The sequence below is a fragment of the Elephas maximus genome, chromosome 1 (genome assembly GCF_024166365.1).
Source record: "Elephas maximus indicus isolate mEleMax1 chromosome 1, mEleMax1 primary haplotype, whole genome shotgun sequence".
Lineage (NCBI taxonomy): Eukaryota > Metazoa > Chordata > Mammalia > Proboscidea > Elephantidae > Elephas > Elephas maximus.
The window spans coordinates 598,534-616,711 of NC_064819.1; the positions used below are offsets into that span (position 1 = coordinate 598,534).

At 42.6% G+C, this 18,178-nt stretch overlaps 1 protein-coding gene across 2 annotated transcripts in view; it reads left to right on the forward strand.

Annotated features, from left to right (window-relative positions):
- The first annotated feature begins 606 nt into the window (after positions 1–606).
- TMPRSS7 (transmembrane serine protease 7) overlaps positions 607–18,178 on the forward strand; it is a 55,623-nt gene continuing 38,051 nt past the window's right edge. Inside the window, exons 1-7 of one of the 2 annotated variants that reach the window (XM_049875810.1) lie at positions 607–654; positions 2,558–2,768; positions 6,681–6,811; positions 10,536–10,603; positions 12,091–12,284; positions 13,392–13,430; positions 14,173–14,401. In XM_049875810.1, coding sequence (XP_049731767.1) covers positions 607–654; positions 2,558–2,768; positions 6,681–6,811; positions 10,536–10,603; positions 12,091–12,284; positions 13,392–13,430; positions 14,173–14,401 — 920 coding nt within the window. Of the gene's footprint in view, positions 655–2,557; positions 2,769–6,680; positions 6,812–10,535; positions 10,604–12,090; positions 12,285–13,391; positions 13,431–14,172; positions 14,402–18,178 lie in introns of those variants that run through there. The other variant, XM_049875818.1, reaches the window with a different exon arrangement.

An 18,178-nucleotide genomic window follows, 5' to 3' on the forward strand; every position in this document is an offset into this window, starting at 1 on the left:
GCCTAAGGTATGGAATGAGAGAAACAGGGCAATGGAGCTTTTCAGAAATGGCACTAAGGGTTTTTAATTAGGTCTCTTAATATACTTTGGAAACCCTGGTGGCGTAGTGGTTAAGAGCTATAGCTGCTAACCAAAAAGTCAGCAGTTCGAATCCCCCAGGTGCTCCTCGGAAACCATATGGGGCAGTTCTACTCTGTCCTATAGGGTTGCTTTGAGTAGTCAGAATTGACTTGACAGAAATGCGCTTGGGTTTTTTTTGTTTAATATACTTTGGAAGATTCAGGGAAAACTTTTAATTACTTGTAAATATTTTGGGTTGTTGGACTGCCTTGAAGCTGGGCTCTGAGAGGCCTTGACTTGTATAAGAATTCATTAAAGGAACCCTTAGTTTAGGATGCAAAGCTGAGTGCTAGATCCCTTTAATGTTTACTACATAACAACTAGGCAGCTTCAGTTTCTGAACTGGATCTGGTGGAGGTAAATTGACTCCATTTTTCTGAAAGGTAGCTTGAATGTGGCTACCAGTTCTCCTCAAGTGAAAACATAGAAGGGTGAACGCCAGTTTGGAGACATCTCTTGTATGTTCACACGCGGAACACCTACTTAATGGAGAAAGAAAACAGCAACGCTTCATCCAAGCCTGCTGAGGTGAATGTAAGTGCTGTGTGGGAAGCCTCTCTTACTGGAATGCTATTTTATTGTTGACTCTTAGTAAAATGAGACCATATGACTTCATAAAGATAAACAGAACAATGACAAATGACTATCTTTTTATGGCACTTAATGGGTTTTACAAATGTGAGCTTGTTTTAAAGTGCTGTACTATGCAATTGACTTGCAGTTTTTTTTGAAACCTGAGGGAAATTTGTACTGATCTTTGTACAAATTCCATTTTAAAATTTAATCAGTGCTAACTGAGACTGCCTATAACGTTTTCCTGCATTTAAAGACCCAGCGGTGGCCTTGTCAACTCCACGTATACTGTCATTTCTGTGGGCTTCCTTCTTTTATTCTTTGGGGGAATTTCTGAAAGTCAGCTGGCCACCATAGGCCAATGCCTTGTCCTGCGATGGGATGTTTTTTCTCTTTAGAAAAAGACCCCACATTAGATGAGGCCTGGCCTTGCTCAGTCTCCCCAGGATGGATGTTGCGACATTTCACTGGAGGGGTTGTTAAGGCGTTTGGCGGAAAGAATGAGGGAGCCGTGAATAATTCACAGTGTACTTGGCCACATAGTACCCCATGAATTGGTAGGATTAATGACTGGAAGACATGAACCCTTGAAGGCGAGAGCCAGGGAGAGTGAGAATGAGAGAACGCTTCCCACAGTGTAAAAGAGAGATGGTTTCTTTGGAATCGATGTGCCAGGTTGCTGCCTTTAAAGAATGCGTGTTTAAAAGTTATTTTATCACTGGAACTTATTTACCCTGACATGTAGAAATCTCTCCTTCAAAGAGGTTAAACTGTCGCATACATTATTAAAGAATTCCCAGCATCCAATGACAGGGTGTGAAAGAGAAAAAAGAGAAGTGAAATGGATCAATAATATATTTTCCTCTTGCACATAGCACTTTGCACAACTGTACATTTAAACCAATAATTTGCTATTTTTTCTTTCATTTTATTTCTAATGGAATTTGTTTTCATTTCTGACTGCAAAATTGAGTCACCTATCTGTTCAATGGCTGACTCAGAACCATGCTCACGTAGGCAATGGTGAAAGGAAGCGTTTGTTTCCTGCCCTACAGCCCGGTACAGAGCAGGCAGCATCAGTCTCACTTAGCTTTTTCTTCCCACCATCCAGTCATGAAGCCATAATTCAGAAATTGCTTATTCTCATAGTTTTAATCCTGCCTCAGCCCAGAAAGAATTGATTGTAGGAGAAATCAATACACGTTCTCCCTGAAACATTTGAAACCAACACCCATTCTCACAGCTGTGTGCGTGGGAAGTGACCCTCATAGGACCCTAACCTCCTAACGTTTGGGCCCTCCAGCCCACAATCCCTGGCATTCAGGCCTCTCCTTCACAGCATCTATTTAGCAGAGCTGGGGAGTTGAGGAACAAACCTGGGACCATCTCACCAGTATTCATATAATTACTGGTTTTCCTTATCTTAATTGTGTGACTTTGTACATACATACATAGACACACACGCACACACACACACACACACACACAGGGTTGCTATGAGTTGAAATTGACTTGATGGCAATGAGTTTATATATATGTATATACAGTATATATTTATATATATATATTTGATATATTTAGGCCTTTTAGCACCAAGATTCTCCTGACTGGGTAGTTCCATTTAAACTTTGTTGTTGTTAATTACTGTCAAGTTGATTCCGACTTATGGTGACCCCATGTGTTACAGAGTAGAACTGCTCCGTAGAAAGTCTCTTGGCTGTAATCTTAAGGGAACCAGATTGCCAAATCTTTTCTTCTGTGGTACCTCTGGGTGGGTTTGAACTGTAACCTTTACATTAGCTGTATTTAAACTCTAGACTACTTCTAATTGATATTACATCTCTTTTTGTTTGTTTTTTAAAAGATATCAAATATCTCAATTCAGGTGGTCAGTGCCCAAGGGAAGCTGCCAGGGAGACCACCACCACGAAAACTCATCAGCAGAGCCAAATTCAAGAAGACACCACCTGAGAAGAAAGCTCCCTTTTGGAACGTCCAAAACAAAATCATCCTCTTCACAGTGTTTTTATTCATCCTGGCAGCCATAGCCTGGACACTTCTGTGGGTCTACATCAGTGAGTTAAAGTCACACCCCTCTGGGGTTAGTCCAGCATGAACGATGTGGACCTACCTGCCCCTGGCTGTTTCTGACAGGACTTTCCTCTTTCCCAGACTGACACTCCGTCTCCAAAACTGGAGTTGAGGTTTAGGGAGAACAAACCCAGAAAAGTCCTTCCTATTTTTTCTTTTACTACCACTTCTTTCTTCCCAGAGGAAAGAACAAGATGGGGACATGGGGGACGGGATGAGAAGAGGTGGGGAGGATGTCGGGAGCTTTCCACTAGCTCAGAGAAGTCTTGCATTTAGTGCTTTAAACAATGAATGGGATGCTAAGCCATCTTATTTCCTCATTCCACCCCCTGCCTATTTCTATGCAACCTTACATTTCTGGCTCCCTGAGCTCGGTTGTCACTGCGTTTCCTTTTATACATGTGACTTTTCTGTACTGGATTATGGTCTTGCCAATCTGTTTGATCTTTTTAGACAGAAGTCATAACTAAGCTCCTTCATATAGAGCGCTTGCTCATGCAACTTAGTAGCCATAAAGTTTGTCAACCTACAACTGCATGCCCAGCCTGTAGTTCGAGGGAAATACAGGTTAACGTATTTAGTATCCCAACTCCCCCTACCACAAAAAAAAAAAAAAACAGAACAAAACAAAACTCAAACTTGTTGTTGTCGAGTCAATTTTGACTCATAGAGACACCACAGGACAGAGTAGAGCTGCCCCATGGGGTTCCCAAGGCTGTACATCTTCATAGAAGAAGACTACCACATCTTTCTTCCTCAGACTGGCTGTGGACTTGGACTGTTGACCTTTTCGTTAGCGGCTGAGTGCTTCACCGCTGTGCCACCAGGGATTCTCATGTATATACCCAAGGGTATTATAATCTAGTTAGAGAGACAAGATTTACAGGCACAAAGTTAATGAGTCTTGTCTTGAACTTTTCAGGTCGCTTACATGTATATACAACTTGATCACCTGTTGTTTGCTTGGCTCAATGTAAGGCAATGGGCCTACTAAGATGAGTAAGGTGCGGTTCCTACCTTCAATAAGTCCACAGTTCAGTGCTGGTGAGAGGCCGTGAGATGATTTCTTTGCTGGAGGGAAGGCACTGTGATGGCAGAAGAGGGCCATTCTCCCAGCCCAGGAATGAGGCTCAGGGAAGGCTTCCCCAGCTGGTCCCTCAAATGACCTAGACACAGCTGGTGAGTGTCCCCTCTGGGGGCCGTGCAGTAGACATGGGACAGCTACTACTCAGACAAGTAAGTCAATGAGCAATTAAGACAAACACACATACACACACACACAACTGCAGCCCAGAACAAACAATTATCTCCCATCCACTCTCTGCTGCACCTCAAGTGACTCATTCGTGTTGCCTTAGCATTTATGGATAAAGCTTTGTCACCTTACTCTGCGGAAGTAATTTCTTGGCTGTGTAAAAATCAGAGAAGGGTATTTCAGGGAGAAAGAACCAGATGAACAAAGGGAAACTGGCATGAACAAGCAAGAATTGTCCAACAAGCTGTGGAGGTTAGTTTTGATACAGGGGATTTGAGTGTGGAGGGTGGCCTTGAGAAATGAGGTGGACAGCTGGTGAGGGAGACCACAGGATGGTCTTTTACTGGACTGAGCTAGAGTTGGCTAAAAGTAATCTGCTTCAGTGCTAAGTTGGCCTCCATTGTTCTAAATCTCGAGCATTGACTGCTGTGAGAACGGTGTGCTAGTTTCTAGAGAGAAGTCATAGCTTTCATTCAAGTTTTAAAGAGTCCAAAATTAAAAACATAGCTAAGAAGCACTCCCCTGCCCAAGCCCTGTTTTACCCAGGAGGCCTAGTGAGATAAGGTCATCTGCCCAAGGTCATATAGCCTGAAAAGACAAATCCAGGACAGGAACTCAGACCTCCTGTCCCTTATCCTGTGCCCCTTCCCCACCTGGCCATGACTCACTTCTCTGTTTGGTGCTAAAGTGACCCTGGGTTGTACCTTCTTTTTAATTAAGCGGTCATTTATTTAGCGTTTTCTTGTGCTGGGCATTGTGCTAAAAGAGAATATTCTCTAAGTCCCTGGGTTGTGCAAGTGGTTAATGGACTCGGCTGCTAACAAAAAGGTTGATGGTTCGAGTCTACCCAGAGGTACCTCAGAAGAAAGGCCTGGCAATCTACTTCTAAAAGATCAGGCATTGAAAACCCTCTGGAGCACAGTCCTACCCTGACACACATGCAGTTGCCATGAGTCAGAACAGGCTTGATGGCAACTGGTTTTCTGGTCTCTTCCTCTATCCCCCTTCCTCCCTCCCTTCCTTCCCACAAACATCTGTTGAGCTTCAAACCTATACCATACACTCACTACGTTGGGCACTATGTTACTTCCCCTGGATACCTCTAAGAGGGGCAGTCATACTGTAGGGGGGGCATGTGCTATAGGAGAGGAACATCCAAGGAACACGGAAGCCCGGGAATGACGTCAATAAAAACAGTTGCCAGCAAGTTGATTCCGAATGATGGTGACTCCATGTGCGTCAGAGTAGAACCGTGCACCGGAAGGTTTTCAGTGGCTGATTTTTTGGAAATAGATCACCAGCCCTTTCTTCTGAGATACCTCTGGGCGAACTTGAACCTTCAAATTTTTTTAACCGTTTATAGGAGATGGTGCTGCAGAGGACTAAAACACTGCAAACAAAAAGAAAAGGGAGCAAGGAAAGCCTTGTCTCCACGAAGCCCTTCCGTTTCTCAGGTGCCCTAAGGCAATTCTTGAGGGGGGTGCCTTTGTCAGCTTTGCCCTCAAAGCCCCTGGGCAGCAGGCTTGACACCCAGTCACTCCCACAGTGCTCGCTGGGAAGAGCAATGAGCAGTGTGACCAGACACTGGGCTGAGGCCACACTTTGTGACTCACTGGAAGGATGACTTCTCCATACACTGCACAGCTGGTCCAGTGATCTGGGCATCACCACACAATTCACGTAGGGGACGAATGCCCCAGGGGCTTAGTGAAGTCATTTGGGGGCCCTTCCCTCTCCCCTCCTTGGGTACATATTACCACAGAACTTGCTTATATACATTTCTTACCTCCTTACCTTCACAGACTTAGATCCAGGAAAATCGTACATGCTCTTCTTGGCTCCTTAGCACCTCTGAACCAAAACCAACCAAACCCACTGTCATCGAGTCAGTTCCAGCTCATAGTGACCCTGTAGGACAGAGTAGAACTGCCGCATGGGGCTTCCAAGGAGCAACTGGTAAATTCAAACTGTTAACCTTTCAGTTAGCAGCTGAGCTCACGCATAAACACAAAGAGGAATATATCTTTTTCCTTTTGCTCTTAAGTATTTGCCAGAAAAAGAAAGAATCATGTTGTCAGAGATGTGGTTATTTACTGCTCATGGAGAGATGCTATTAACCACAGCTAGAACTTCACTGAAGGAGCCCTGGTGGCACAGTGGTTAAAGTGCTCAGCTGCTAACCAAAATGTCAGCAGTTTAGACCCACCAGCCTCTCTGGGGGAGAAAGATGTAGCGGTCCACTTCCGTAAAGATTACAGTCTTGGAAACCCTATGGGGCAGTTCTACTCAGTTCTGTAGGGCCGTTATGAGTTGGAATTGACTTGATGCAGTGGGTTTTTGGTTGGAGCTTCACAGGCTATGAACCAGTAAAATATTTAGCTGCCTAAAATAAAACCATTTGAGGAGTTTGCCAAGCAGATGGCAAAACCCATACCAAATCAGTTGTCATTTAGTTGACTCCAACTCATAGTGACCCTATAGCACAGGACAGAGTAGAACTGCCCCATAGGGTTTCCAAGGAGTGCCTGGTGGATTCAAACTGCCAACCCTTTGGTTAGCAGCCATAGCTCTTAACCACTACACCACCAGGGCTTCTACACAGGCAGCAGAGCCTACTAATTGCCTTCTCTCTGTCTCACAGGTAAGACAGAAAGCAAAGATGCTTTTTACTTTGTTGGGATGTTCCGCATTACCAACGTTGAGTTTCTTCCTGAACACCAACAGAAAGAGTCCAGGGAATTTCTTTCAGTGTCACGGACAGTGCAGCAAGTGGTGAGGTGACTGGTGGGGGTGGGGGGAGGGGGAGAGAAGTGGAATGAGAGGGTGGGGTGGGGTGCAGGGTCACAAGGGTACGAGGTGAGCAGGGTGTGGAGAGTAGAGGGCTGGGTGCATGAAAGCCATCAGAGGGAAGCGTGGGGTTTGGCTCATCTTTGCTGTGAGACAGAATTCTTATTTGACAGAAATTGCTAATTTCTTTTCCTGCCTGAAGGAAAAAGAAATTACTCTCTGTTGCTGTTGCTGTTTTTCTTATCTGTAAAATAAAGGAATTGGGTCAGGAGTCTTTAAAATATCTTCTAGTTCTGAAATTTCCTGCCTACTGAAAAATTCTGTAATCTGTACACATTCATTTCAACTTTGACACATTGGTAATCTTGTCAGTTTTTGTTTTTTTTTTTTAATCTTTCTAAATGAGTTAGTTCTTTTTTTTTTTAATTGTGCTTTAAGTGAAAGTTTACAAATCAAGTCAGTCTCATACAAAAATTTATATGCACCTTGCTATGTACTCCTGGTTGCTCTCCCCCTAATGAGATAGCACACTCCTCTCCACCCTGTATTCCCTGTGTCCATTCAGCCAGCTTCTGCCCCCCTCTGCCTTCTCATCTCCCCTCCAGACAGGAACTGCCCTCATAGTTCTATGTATCTACTTGAGCCAAGAGGCTCACTTCCACCAGTGTCATTTTTGTCTTATAGTCCAGTCCAATCCCTGTCTGAAGAGTTGGCTTTGGGAATGGTTCCTATCTTGGGCTAACAGAAGGCCTAGGGACCATGACCTCCGAGGTCCTTCTAGTCTGAATCAGACCATTAAATTTGGTCATTTTACAAGAATTTGAGGTCTGCATCCCACTGTTCTGCTCCATCAGGGGTTCTCTGTTGTGCTCCCTGTCAGGCCAGTCTTCAGTTATAGCCAGGCACCGTCTAGTTCTTCTAGTCTCAGGCTGATGTAGACTCTGGTTTATTTGGCCCTTTCAGTCTCTTGGGCTCATAATTACCTTGTGTCCTTGGTGTTCTTCCCTCTCCTTTGTTCCAGGTGGAATGAGACCAATTGATGCATCTTAGATGGCCGCTTGCTAGCGTTTAAGACCCCAGATGCCACTCACCAAAGTGAGATGCAGAATTGTTACTTTTTTTTACCTTTCTCGTTATAGAAGTAATATGTATTTATTGTAAAAATATGTAAAATTCAGAAAAGTATAAAAAGGAACATTAAAATCTTCTTTAATTTCATCACCAGAGAAAGAACTCCTTTTTGGCTTGGGCCACATCAACCCAGGGGATCATGGGAAATTGGGGAATTAGTGCATATTCAGTTTTATAATACTTTTTCCCCCCTAACATCATATTGAATGTTTTTATGCAAGAAAGTATTCTTTAAAAACAGAAACTTTAGTAGCCACAAGGTATTAGCACATCTCTTTTTATTGGATGCTTAGGCCATTTCCAACTTTTGCTACAATAGATAATGCTACAACAAAGCTGCCACATAAATTGTTGTATCTCCTATTACTTCCTCAGGTAATTTTCTAAAAGTATAATTACTTGGTCAAATAGAAAAATATATATTCATGGCTCTTGGTACATATTACCAACTAGACAGCTTATGCCAAATTGTGTTTCCACAGTGGTAGACAGGGGTACCTACACAGTGGGGGTCTTCATGAAGTGACAAGAACTCAGCAGAGTAGAATTATGAAAAAGGAACATTTGTGAGAGAAAGAGCAAGAAGTCACACAAAATAGTGGTCATGGAAGCGATTATTTACCAAATGTCTACTAAGTATTATGTTTGTAAGCATTTTACTTTTAATGTGTCTCAACTACCCACCTTTAATATTTTGTCAAGTATTCCTCAAATTATCCCAAGCAAATAGATTTTTTTTGTGTGTGTGCTTTTTTTTTTTTTTTTTTTAGGTGAAAGTTTGCCATGCAAATTAGTTTCTCATTCAAAAATTTATTCACAGGTTGTTTTGTGACACTGATTGCAGTCCCCTCAATGTGTCAGTACTCTGTCTCCCCTTTTCCTTTCCACCCCAGGTGTCCCATGCCCATTTGTCCAGTTTTCCTGTCCCTTTCTGCCTTGTCGTCTTTGCTTTTGGGCAGGTGTTGCCCATTTGGTCTTGTATACGTATTGAACTAAGAAGCACTTTCCTCACTTGTGTTATTGTTTGTTTTCTAGGCCTGTCTAATCTTTGGCTGAAAGGTGGACTTCAGGAGTGGCTTCAGTTCTGAGTTAGCAGAACTGCCCAGGGGGCTTAAATGAATTTTTTTTTAAATTGTGCTTTAGGTGAAAGTTTGTAACTGAATGAAGGTTCTTGTCCTGTCCTATTAGCCAATTGAAATAAGACAGACACCACACCTTCAGTTGCAAGGGAAACAGAAAGTAGAAATTTATTGTTTGTGCAAACAAGGAGCAACATGGGGCTTAGCAGCCCAAAGACCACGTGCTCCCTGTCTGAGGGGGTTGGGAAGCTTTTTATTTCCAATGGCATCTGGGGGTTGAGTTTGGTGCCTGGAACTCTCCACCCTTAACCCTCCCTTGTCCACAATTGGAGGTCCGGATGTTGAATCATGTTGGTGATGTTCAGGTCCAAGGACAGATTGAAGACACAGTTCTCCAGGTCCCGCCCATGTGCCAAAATCCTGGTTTGCACATGGGCGGGATTCTGGCACCAAATTCAAACTGCAGTTAGGGCCACAGCATGGTGGGGCCAAACCAAAGTTAGAAGCTGTGGCTTGGTGGGCTGCAAGGGTGGGGGAAGAAGGGGCAGGAGAGGGGGGACAGGAACCATGGCAGAGCAGAGGTAGGGGGGTCTTGGCAGAGGCTTCAAGTTTACAGCTCAAGTTAATTTCTCATTAAAAATTTTTGGAAGTAGGTATTTTTACCACTGCTTTACAGATTAAAAACCAAAACAAAAGAAACAGCGGAGGCTCGGCAGGTCTAAGTAACTTGTTATGCATTGCATGCTGAATTAGAAGGCCACCATTCATATTTTTTCCACTATGTGGCACTATTTCTAAGTTTTTTTTCTTCCTGGGCAATTATGTGGGTGGTTTTGCTGTTTTTTTTAGGAAGGGGAATACAGGGAGAGAAGATTTGAGAGTGGGTTTTGTTCTAGAAATGTTAAGTGAGGACAAATAAGGTAGGTTGATTGAAATAGCTCTCCTTTGAGGTCAGATTGTGGAGTTTTAAGAGCGCAAGTTGCTTCCCTAGAGATAGGAGAGTTCAGAGGGAGGATGGTTGACCCACCTATGGGCACCTCGCGACCCCTAGTGGATACTTTAGGAATGTGTCCTTAAGAATATAAAGAGTCACTGTGGATGCTTATAGAGAGAGAAAGGAAAAAAGAAAGGCTGGGTCAAATACTATGAAAACGGGTTAAAGAAGTTTGGGCTACTAATGATGGAGAAAATTAACCTTTGGAGTGGAAAGAATACAAGAGTTAAGCTTCCCAAGGTTCTTTAAAAAGAGCAATAAATGAATGGGGGTAACTGGTTGTTTTTCACAGAAAGCAGAAGGAAAGTACGGAACCCAGGACAGCTGCAGGAAGTAGGAATTTATGTGAATTCTGTGAATACTGTCTGGATTTGGAGTTAGAGGCCTTTTTGTTTGAATCTTTGCTTTTCTCCTTGCTAGCTGTCAGAGGCTGGACCTACAGCATGCACGGTACTGTGAGACCCAAGTATGAAAGACTCCAGACACCTCCATTCTTTTTTTCCAGGTAAACCTTGTTTACACCACATCTGCCTTCTCCAAATTTTACAAGCAGTCCGTCGTTGCAGACGTCAGGTAATTTATGTCTCTTGCTCTGGAATATCTACGTTCACTGCTGTAAATTCCTCTCAACGCTGTGGAAAGGCTGAGATCCCACCATTCTCAAGCAACTTCTTGGGGCAGTTGTGAGTTCAAAAAACCCAAAACCAAACCCAGTGCCATTGAGTCGATTCTGACTCATAGCGACCCTATAGCAACCCTATAGGACAGAGTAGAATTGCCCCATAGAGTTTCCAAGGAGCACCTGGTGGATTCGAACTGCCAACTCTTTGGTTAGCAGCCTGTAGCACTTAACCACTACATTACCAGGGTTTCCGGTTGTGGGTTAATACTCTCTAAACACAATTTGTGCCCCAAATCTCTGCCCCTGTCACCCTGAGGTTTTGGGGCTTCTCACTTACCAAAGTCTCTACCCTATCCCCATGCTGGAATTTTGGACTCCGTGTTAGTGCCGCTGGGCAAAATGGCTGTAACGGTGGCTGCCTATTGGATGGGGTTGCAAGTGGAGCAAGCAAAGCTCAGGCCAGTATTTCACAAAATATGTTCAGTGAAAAACTGATCACTGGAGATCTGCTGGGGAAAAAAGAGATCTCAAGGTCAAATAATTTTTAGGAAAACTCTACAGTGTGTATTGTAGCCATTCTCCCCCTCCCACACATCTGCAGAGATTCATAGTCTACTTTGGCATATTAAAGTCCTGGAGTAAAGCAGCTGGCTTACTTCCCTTCCGCCTCCATTTCCCAAATTATTTACTTCAGAACACTATCTTACGTTTCTTTCATTAAATGTATTAGTGTTTATGTGGTTAGGAACTCAGGCTCTGAAATCAGACTGAAAAACATACCTGGCTCGAATCCTGAGTTTGCTACTTACTAACTGCGTGATTTTGAGTTATATTTGGCTTCAGTTTCCTCATCTGCAAAACTGGGATGAGAACAATAGCACCCTCTCCAAAGAGGAGGCCCTAAGTGGTGCAAATGGTTAACACACTTGGCTGCTAACTGAAAGGCTGGCTAGCTACTTCCGAAAAATCAGGCGTTGAAAACCCTCGAAGCACAGTTCTACTCTGACACACATGGTGTCACCATGAGTTGGAATCAACTTGACAGCAACTGGTTGGTGCTTCCTAAGATTAAATGGAATAAAACAGATGTAGCACAGTGCCTGGACAGGTGAGGTGTCAAAAATAATAACTGTTGTTATTTGTGATGACCATGAACACTGATTGATATCCGTAGAAATAGAATATTCTTCATGGAGATGCAACTAGAGTAAAGGTTTTAGATCTGAGCTTCACACAATAACCAGAATATAGTCAACATAAGGGTTTTCCTTTCCTACCCCCTAAGAGGAGTCAATGACTTCCTCAGGAAGGGTGTTAGGTCCAACTGAAGGATGCACTCAGTGGCCTGACCTTGAATCTGGCAGTTGGCTCACTGCCTTCCTGTGAAAATCTATTTCCTAAGAGCTATCCCTGGACATCTTTCTTTTTTTCACTGTAGCAGCAACAACAAGGGTGGCCTCCTTGTTCACTTTTGGATTGTGTTTGTCATGCCACCTGCCAAAGGCCATATCTTCTGTGAGGACTGCGTGGCGGCTGTCTTGAAGGACTCCATCCAGACCAGCATTATAAACCGGACCTCTGTGGGGAGCTTGCAGGGTCTGGCTGTGGACATGGACTCTGTGGTACTAAATGGTGATTGTTGGGTAATTCTCTGTTAAGCCTTCCTTCCTGAAGCATTCTTGCTACTTGCCGTTATTGTAGTCAACACTGTAATGAAACATCCTCTTCCATAATCCCAGTGAAATAGGACTAGCTGAAGTCATTGGAGCTATGATTGTAAAGGAAATTTGTTAAGTGTTGTATAGAGTGATTGAACAATAGAACTGGGGCTAAAGCATATATCACATGGAAATTTATTAAAGCATTCCCATCCCTAAATTTATCTGAGCTTTTTGCCTCTTCAAGCAAGTCTCTGAAGAACACAGTTGTAGCATCCTGGAGAAGGAAGTATCTCACTGAGGTTTATCTTGTTTCCTCCTTCAAGACGGGACTGCAGCTATAGGACACAGTGGTGCCCAGTGCTCGTAATCTGCCTGCCCCATAACCCTGACATACTGCAAATCACACCACTTGTGTTGTTAGTAAGCTGGCTTAATTAATTACTGTGTGACCCAAAATTTAAGCAGCTTTTATAGCCTCTTTTGATTTAAATTATATATATGCTATTAAAGAGCGTGGCTGCTAACCAAAAGGTCTGCACTTTGAATCTGCCCTGCACTCCTTGGAAACCCTATGGGGCAGTTCTACTTTGTCCTATAGGGTTGCTATGAGTCGGAATCTACTCAACAGCTGCGGGTTTGGTTCGGTTAATCATACAGTAGGTGGTTGATAAGTATTTGTTAATTAATGAATGAAGAATTTCTGGTGGAAAATTCACCAAATTTGCTGTTTGAGATGTAGAAGTAAATATTACCATATTTGTTTGTTTCTTTTCCTTGAAAAGTTTTTAATACTTGTCATTATGGATGATTTTAAGCATATATAAAAGTAGAGAAAATTATAAAATAAGCTCCAATATACCCTTTACTCACATTCAACAACTATCACCTCATGGCTGTTGTACTTGATCTCTAATTTCTAAACAACTTGCCCTGCCCACACTGGATTATTTTGAATCAAACACTGCACATGTTTGATTGCTTTTAAAGAAGGACTGAAAATACTTTTCACTAAGCAAAATTCCAACAGAAGGACTTGCTGGCACTAACAGGCTCTTTTCCATGTGCTTTTTCAATGCAGCTGGGCTTCGGTCAGATTACTCTTCAACCATAGGATCTGGTAATTGATTTCATACTTTCCCCACCCTCCCACCCAAAGCAGTATCCTTTTTAGCTGTAGCTTTCTTTAAAAATCATGATTTTTTTTTCCTTAAAAATCATGATTTGGTAGTGCTCTTTCAGTTGCAGTGACAGAAATACACTCAAATTGGCTTAAGCCCAAAAGAAATTCGATTGGCTCTTGTGACGAGGACAAAGAGGGAGTAGTGTGGCTTCAGGCGTAGTTGGGTCCAGTGCCTAAAATAACATCAGGACACTGCATCTGAAGAATCCCTCTTCTTTCCTCTGTGGTGGGCTCAATATCAAGTGTGTTCTTCCAATATGGCAGCAAAGATGGCCACCAACAGGTCCAAGCTTATAGTCTGTTAGTTTAGCAACCATGGCGGGGAAAAAACTCAGCAACATAACACTCATATTTCCTATAGAAGTCCTGGGGCTGGCCCTCATTGTCCCCAGTTGGGTGCGTGCCCATTCCTGAATCAATTTCCGTGTCTCTAATTGGCAAGTCGGGGTCGTGTGGTCAGCTCTGGAAGTAGGGGTGAGCTTCACACTGACCAAACCACAGGAAGAAGAGCAGGGCAGAGATAGTTCCTGTAGGTAAAATTTAGTTGCTGCTACCAGAAGAGGGCCGAGTGGACTCTAGGCTGGCAAAGACAGCGTATGTCCCCCATAGGACCACCTTTGCTCTTCAATCAAAGTTTCTAGAGAAGTCATTCTTTCACACAAAACTTCTGTCTTCGCAGGCAGAGGCTGCTCTCAGGACTTCTATGCAGAGCACCCGTCTCTCCGATACCCTCTGGAGATTTCTGCACCTTCAGGGAGGCTGATGTGCCAGTTTAAGCTGGTTGCCCTAGTGGGCTATCTGGTTCGTCTCTCCATCGAGTCCATCCAGATAGAAGCAGACAACTGTGTCACCGACTCCTTGACCATTTACGACTCGCTCTTGCCAATCCGGAGCACCATATTATACAGGTACTATGCAGGGACTCTTTGTTGAAGAGTGAAAAGGCTTTTCCAAGTCTCTATTTTGCAATATCTGGATTCCCTTGGGTTTTTTTTTTTTTTTTTTTTAACCATTTCTGTGTACAATCATGGAAACCCTGGTGGCATAGTGGTTAAGTGCTACGGGTGCTAACCAAAAGGTCAGCAGTTCGAATCCGCCAGGCACTCCTTGGAAACTCTATGGGGGAGTTCTACTCTGTCCTATAGGGTCACTATGAGTCGGAATCAACTCGATGGCAGTGGGTTTGGTTTGGTTTTTTGGTGTAAAATGATAAGGTCAAAGACTGACTCATGCCCTATTTAGTACCCCTTGAATAGCCAGATGGAAACCCTGGTGGCTTAGTGGTTAAGAGCTACGGCTGCTAACCAAAGGTCAGCAGTTTAAACCCACCAGGCACTCCTTGGAAACCCTATGGGGCAGTTCTACTCTGCTGATAGGGTCACTATGAGTTGGAATCAGCTCAATGGCTACGAGTTTGGTTTATTTATTTATTTATTTTTTATTAGCCAGAGTCTGATATTTGTTTTTCACTTGTAGCAGATAAAATGAGTGCAGCAAGAACTCAGCCAATATTCCTGAAATATAAGAGGTTTTTGTTTGATTTTACTTTCTCTAATCACAATAAAGTCTGTTTCAATAGTGTGAGAATAGTCTGTGATAATGATTAGATAGCATTAGTAAACAATTATCATTTTTTTCTTTTTTTATTGTCCTTTAGATGAAGTTTTACAGAGCAAATTAGTTTCTCATTAAACAAGTAATATACACATTGTTTTGTGACATTGGTTGCCAACCCCATGACCTGTCAACATTCTCCCCTTCTCGACCTTGAGTTCCCCCTTACCAGCTTCCCTGTCCTTTCCTGCCTTCTTGCCCTTGCCCTGGGCTGGTGTGCCCATTTAGTCTTGTTTTGTTTATGGGCCTGTCTATCTTTGGCTGAAGGGTGAAACTCAGGAGTGACTTCAGTACTCATCTAAAATGACATCAGGAGCCATACTCTTGGGGTTTCTCCAGTCTCTGTCAGACCAGTAAGTCTGGTCTTTTTTTTTGGTGTGTGTGTGAGTTAGAATTTTATTCTACATTTTTCTCCAGCTCTGTCCGGGACCCTCTATTGGGATCCCTGTCAGAGCAGTTGGTGGTGGCAGCCAGGCACCATCTAGTTGTGCTGGACTCAGTCTGGTGGAGGATGTGGTAGTTGCGGTCCGTTAGTCCTTTGGACTAATCTTTCCCTTGTGTCTTTGGTTTTCTTAATTCTCCCTTGCTCCAGGTGGGTTGGGACTAGTGGAGTATCTTAGATGGCTGCTCATGAGCTTTTAAGACCCCAGATGCTACTCACCAAAGTAGGATGTAGAACTTTTTCTTTATAAACTATGTTATGCCAGTTGAGCTAGATGTTCCCTGAGACCATGGTCCCCACAGCCCTTAGCCCAACAATTCCATCCCTCAGGGAGTTTGGATGTGTTTATGGAGCTTTCATGACCTTGCCTTGGTGAAATTGTGCTGACTTCCCTAGTATTGTGACTGTCTTATCCTTCAGCAAAATTACCACTTATCTATTGTCTATTTAGTGTTTTTCCTTCCCCACCCCTCCCCTCCCTCATAACCATCAAAGATTGTTTGTTTCTCTGTGTAAACCTTTTCATGAATTTTTATAATAGTGGTCTTATACAGTGTTTGTCCTTGTGTGATTGACTTATTTCACTCAGCATGATGCCCTCCAGATTCATCCATGTTGTGAGATGTTTCACAGACTCATCATTGTTCTTTATCATAGTGTAGTATTCCATTGTTTGTTTACCCATTCATCTGTTGATGGGCATTTAGGTTGTCTTCATCTTTTTGCTATTGTGAATAATGCTGCTATGAACATGGGTGTGCATAAGCCTATTCATGTGATGGTTCTTATTTCTCTAGGATCTATTCTTAGGAGTGGGATAGCTGAATCATATGGTATTTCTATTTCTAGCTTTTTAAGGAAGCTCCATATCATTTTCCAAAATTATTGTGCTGTTTTGCATTCCCACCAGCATTGCATAAGAGTTCCAGTCTCCTGCAGCCTCTCCGACATTTGTTATTTTCTGTTGTTTTGATTTCTGCCGGTAATGTCAGAAATGTGCCGTTTTGATTTGCATTTCTCTACTGGCTAGTGATGCGAGCATTTCCTCATGTGTCTGTTAGCCCCTTGAATGTCTTCTTTGAAGTGTCTGTTCATATCCTTTGCCCATTTTTTAAATGGATTATTTGTCTTTTATTGTAGAAGTGTTGGATTTTCCTATAGATTTTAGAAATTAGACCTTTGTTGGATTTGTCATAGCCAAATTTTTTTTCTCGGTCTGTTGGTTCTCTTTTTACTCTTTTGGTGAAGTCTTTTGGTGAGCATAAGTGTTTAATTTTTAGAAGATACCGGTTAGCTAACTTATATTCTGGTATGTGCATATGGTTAGTTATTTATGCAGTGTATTAGGGCCTCTAGAGTTGATCCTATTTTTTCTTCCAAGATCTTTATAGTTTTTGTTTTATATTTAGGTCTTTGATCCATTTTGAATAAGTTTTTGAGTACGGTGTGAGGTATGGGTCCTGTTTCATTTTTTTTGCAGATGAACATAGAATTTTGCCAGCATTATTTATTAAAAAGACTGTCTTTTCCCCTCTTAATGGATTTTGGGCTTTCGTCAAAGACCAGGTGGATGGATTTACATCTGGGCTCTGTTCCTTTGGTCAATGTATCTGTCATTGTACCAGTACCAGGCTGTTTTGACTACTGTAGCTATATAGCAGGTTCTGAGGTCAGATAGTACCAGTCCTCCTGTGTGATTCTTTTTCTTCCATAGTGCTTTACTTATCCGGGCATCTTTCCTTTCTGTTTGAAGTTCATGATTAGTTTTTTCATTTCTTTAAACAATGCTGTTGGTATTTGGATTGGGATTATGTTGTATTTGTAGATTGATTTGGGTAGAATTGACGTTTTCATAATGTTGAGTCTACCTATCCATAAGCATGGTATGTTTTCTCATTTATGCAAGGCTCTTGGTTTCTTGCAGTAGTGTTTTGCAGTTTTCTTTGTATAGGTGTTTTCCATCCCTAACAACAACAAAAACTCATTGCTGTCTCTTCCTATTGATAGCGACCATATAGGACAGAGTATAACTGCCCCATAGGGTTTCCAAGGAGCAGCTGGTGGATTTGAACTGCTGACTTCTTGGGTTAGCAGCCCAAAGCTTAACTACTGTGCCAACAGGGCTCCATTACATCCCTGGTTAGATTTATTCCTAAGTGTTTTTTTAGGGGCTATTATAAATGGTATTGATTTGGTGATTTCCTTTTCATCATTTTCTTTATTGGTGTGTAGGAATCCAACTGAGTTTTTAAAGTCAATCTTGTATCCTGCTACTCTGCTGAATCTTTCTTAGTTCCAGTAATTTTCTTGTGGAGTCTTTTGGGTTCTCAAGTATCATGCCATCTGCAAACAGGGACGGTTTTACTTCTACCTTACCAATTTGGATGTCCTTTGTTTCTTTTTCTTGCCCTACTGCGCTAGCCAGGACTTCCACCACTATGTTAAATAGGAGTAGTGATAGAGAGCATCATTGTCTTGTTTCTGTTCTCAAAACCCAAAAACCAAACCATTGCTGTCAAGTCGATTTGGACTCATAGCGACTCTGTAGGACAGAGTAGAACTGCCTCATACAGTTTCCAAGGAGGCCTGGTGGATTTGAACTGCCGAACTTTTGGTTAGTAGCCATAGG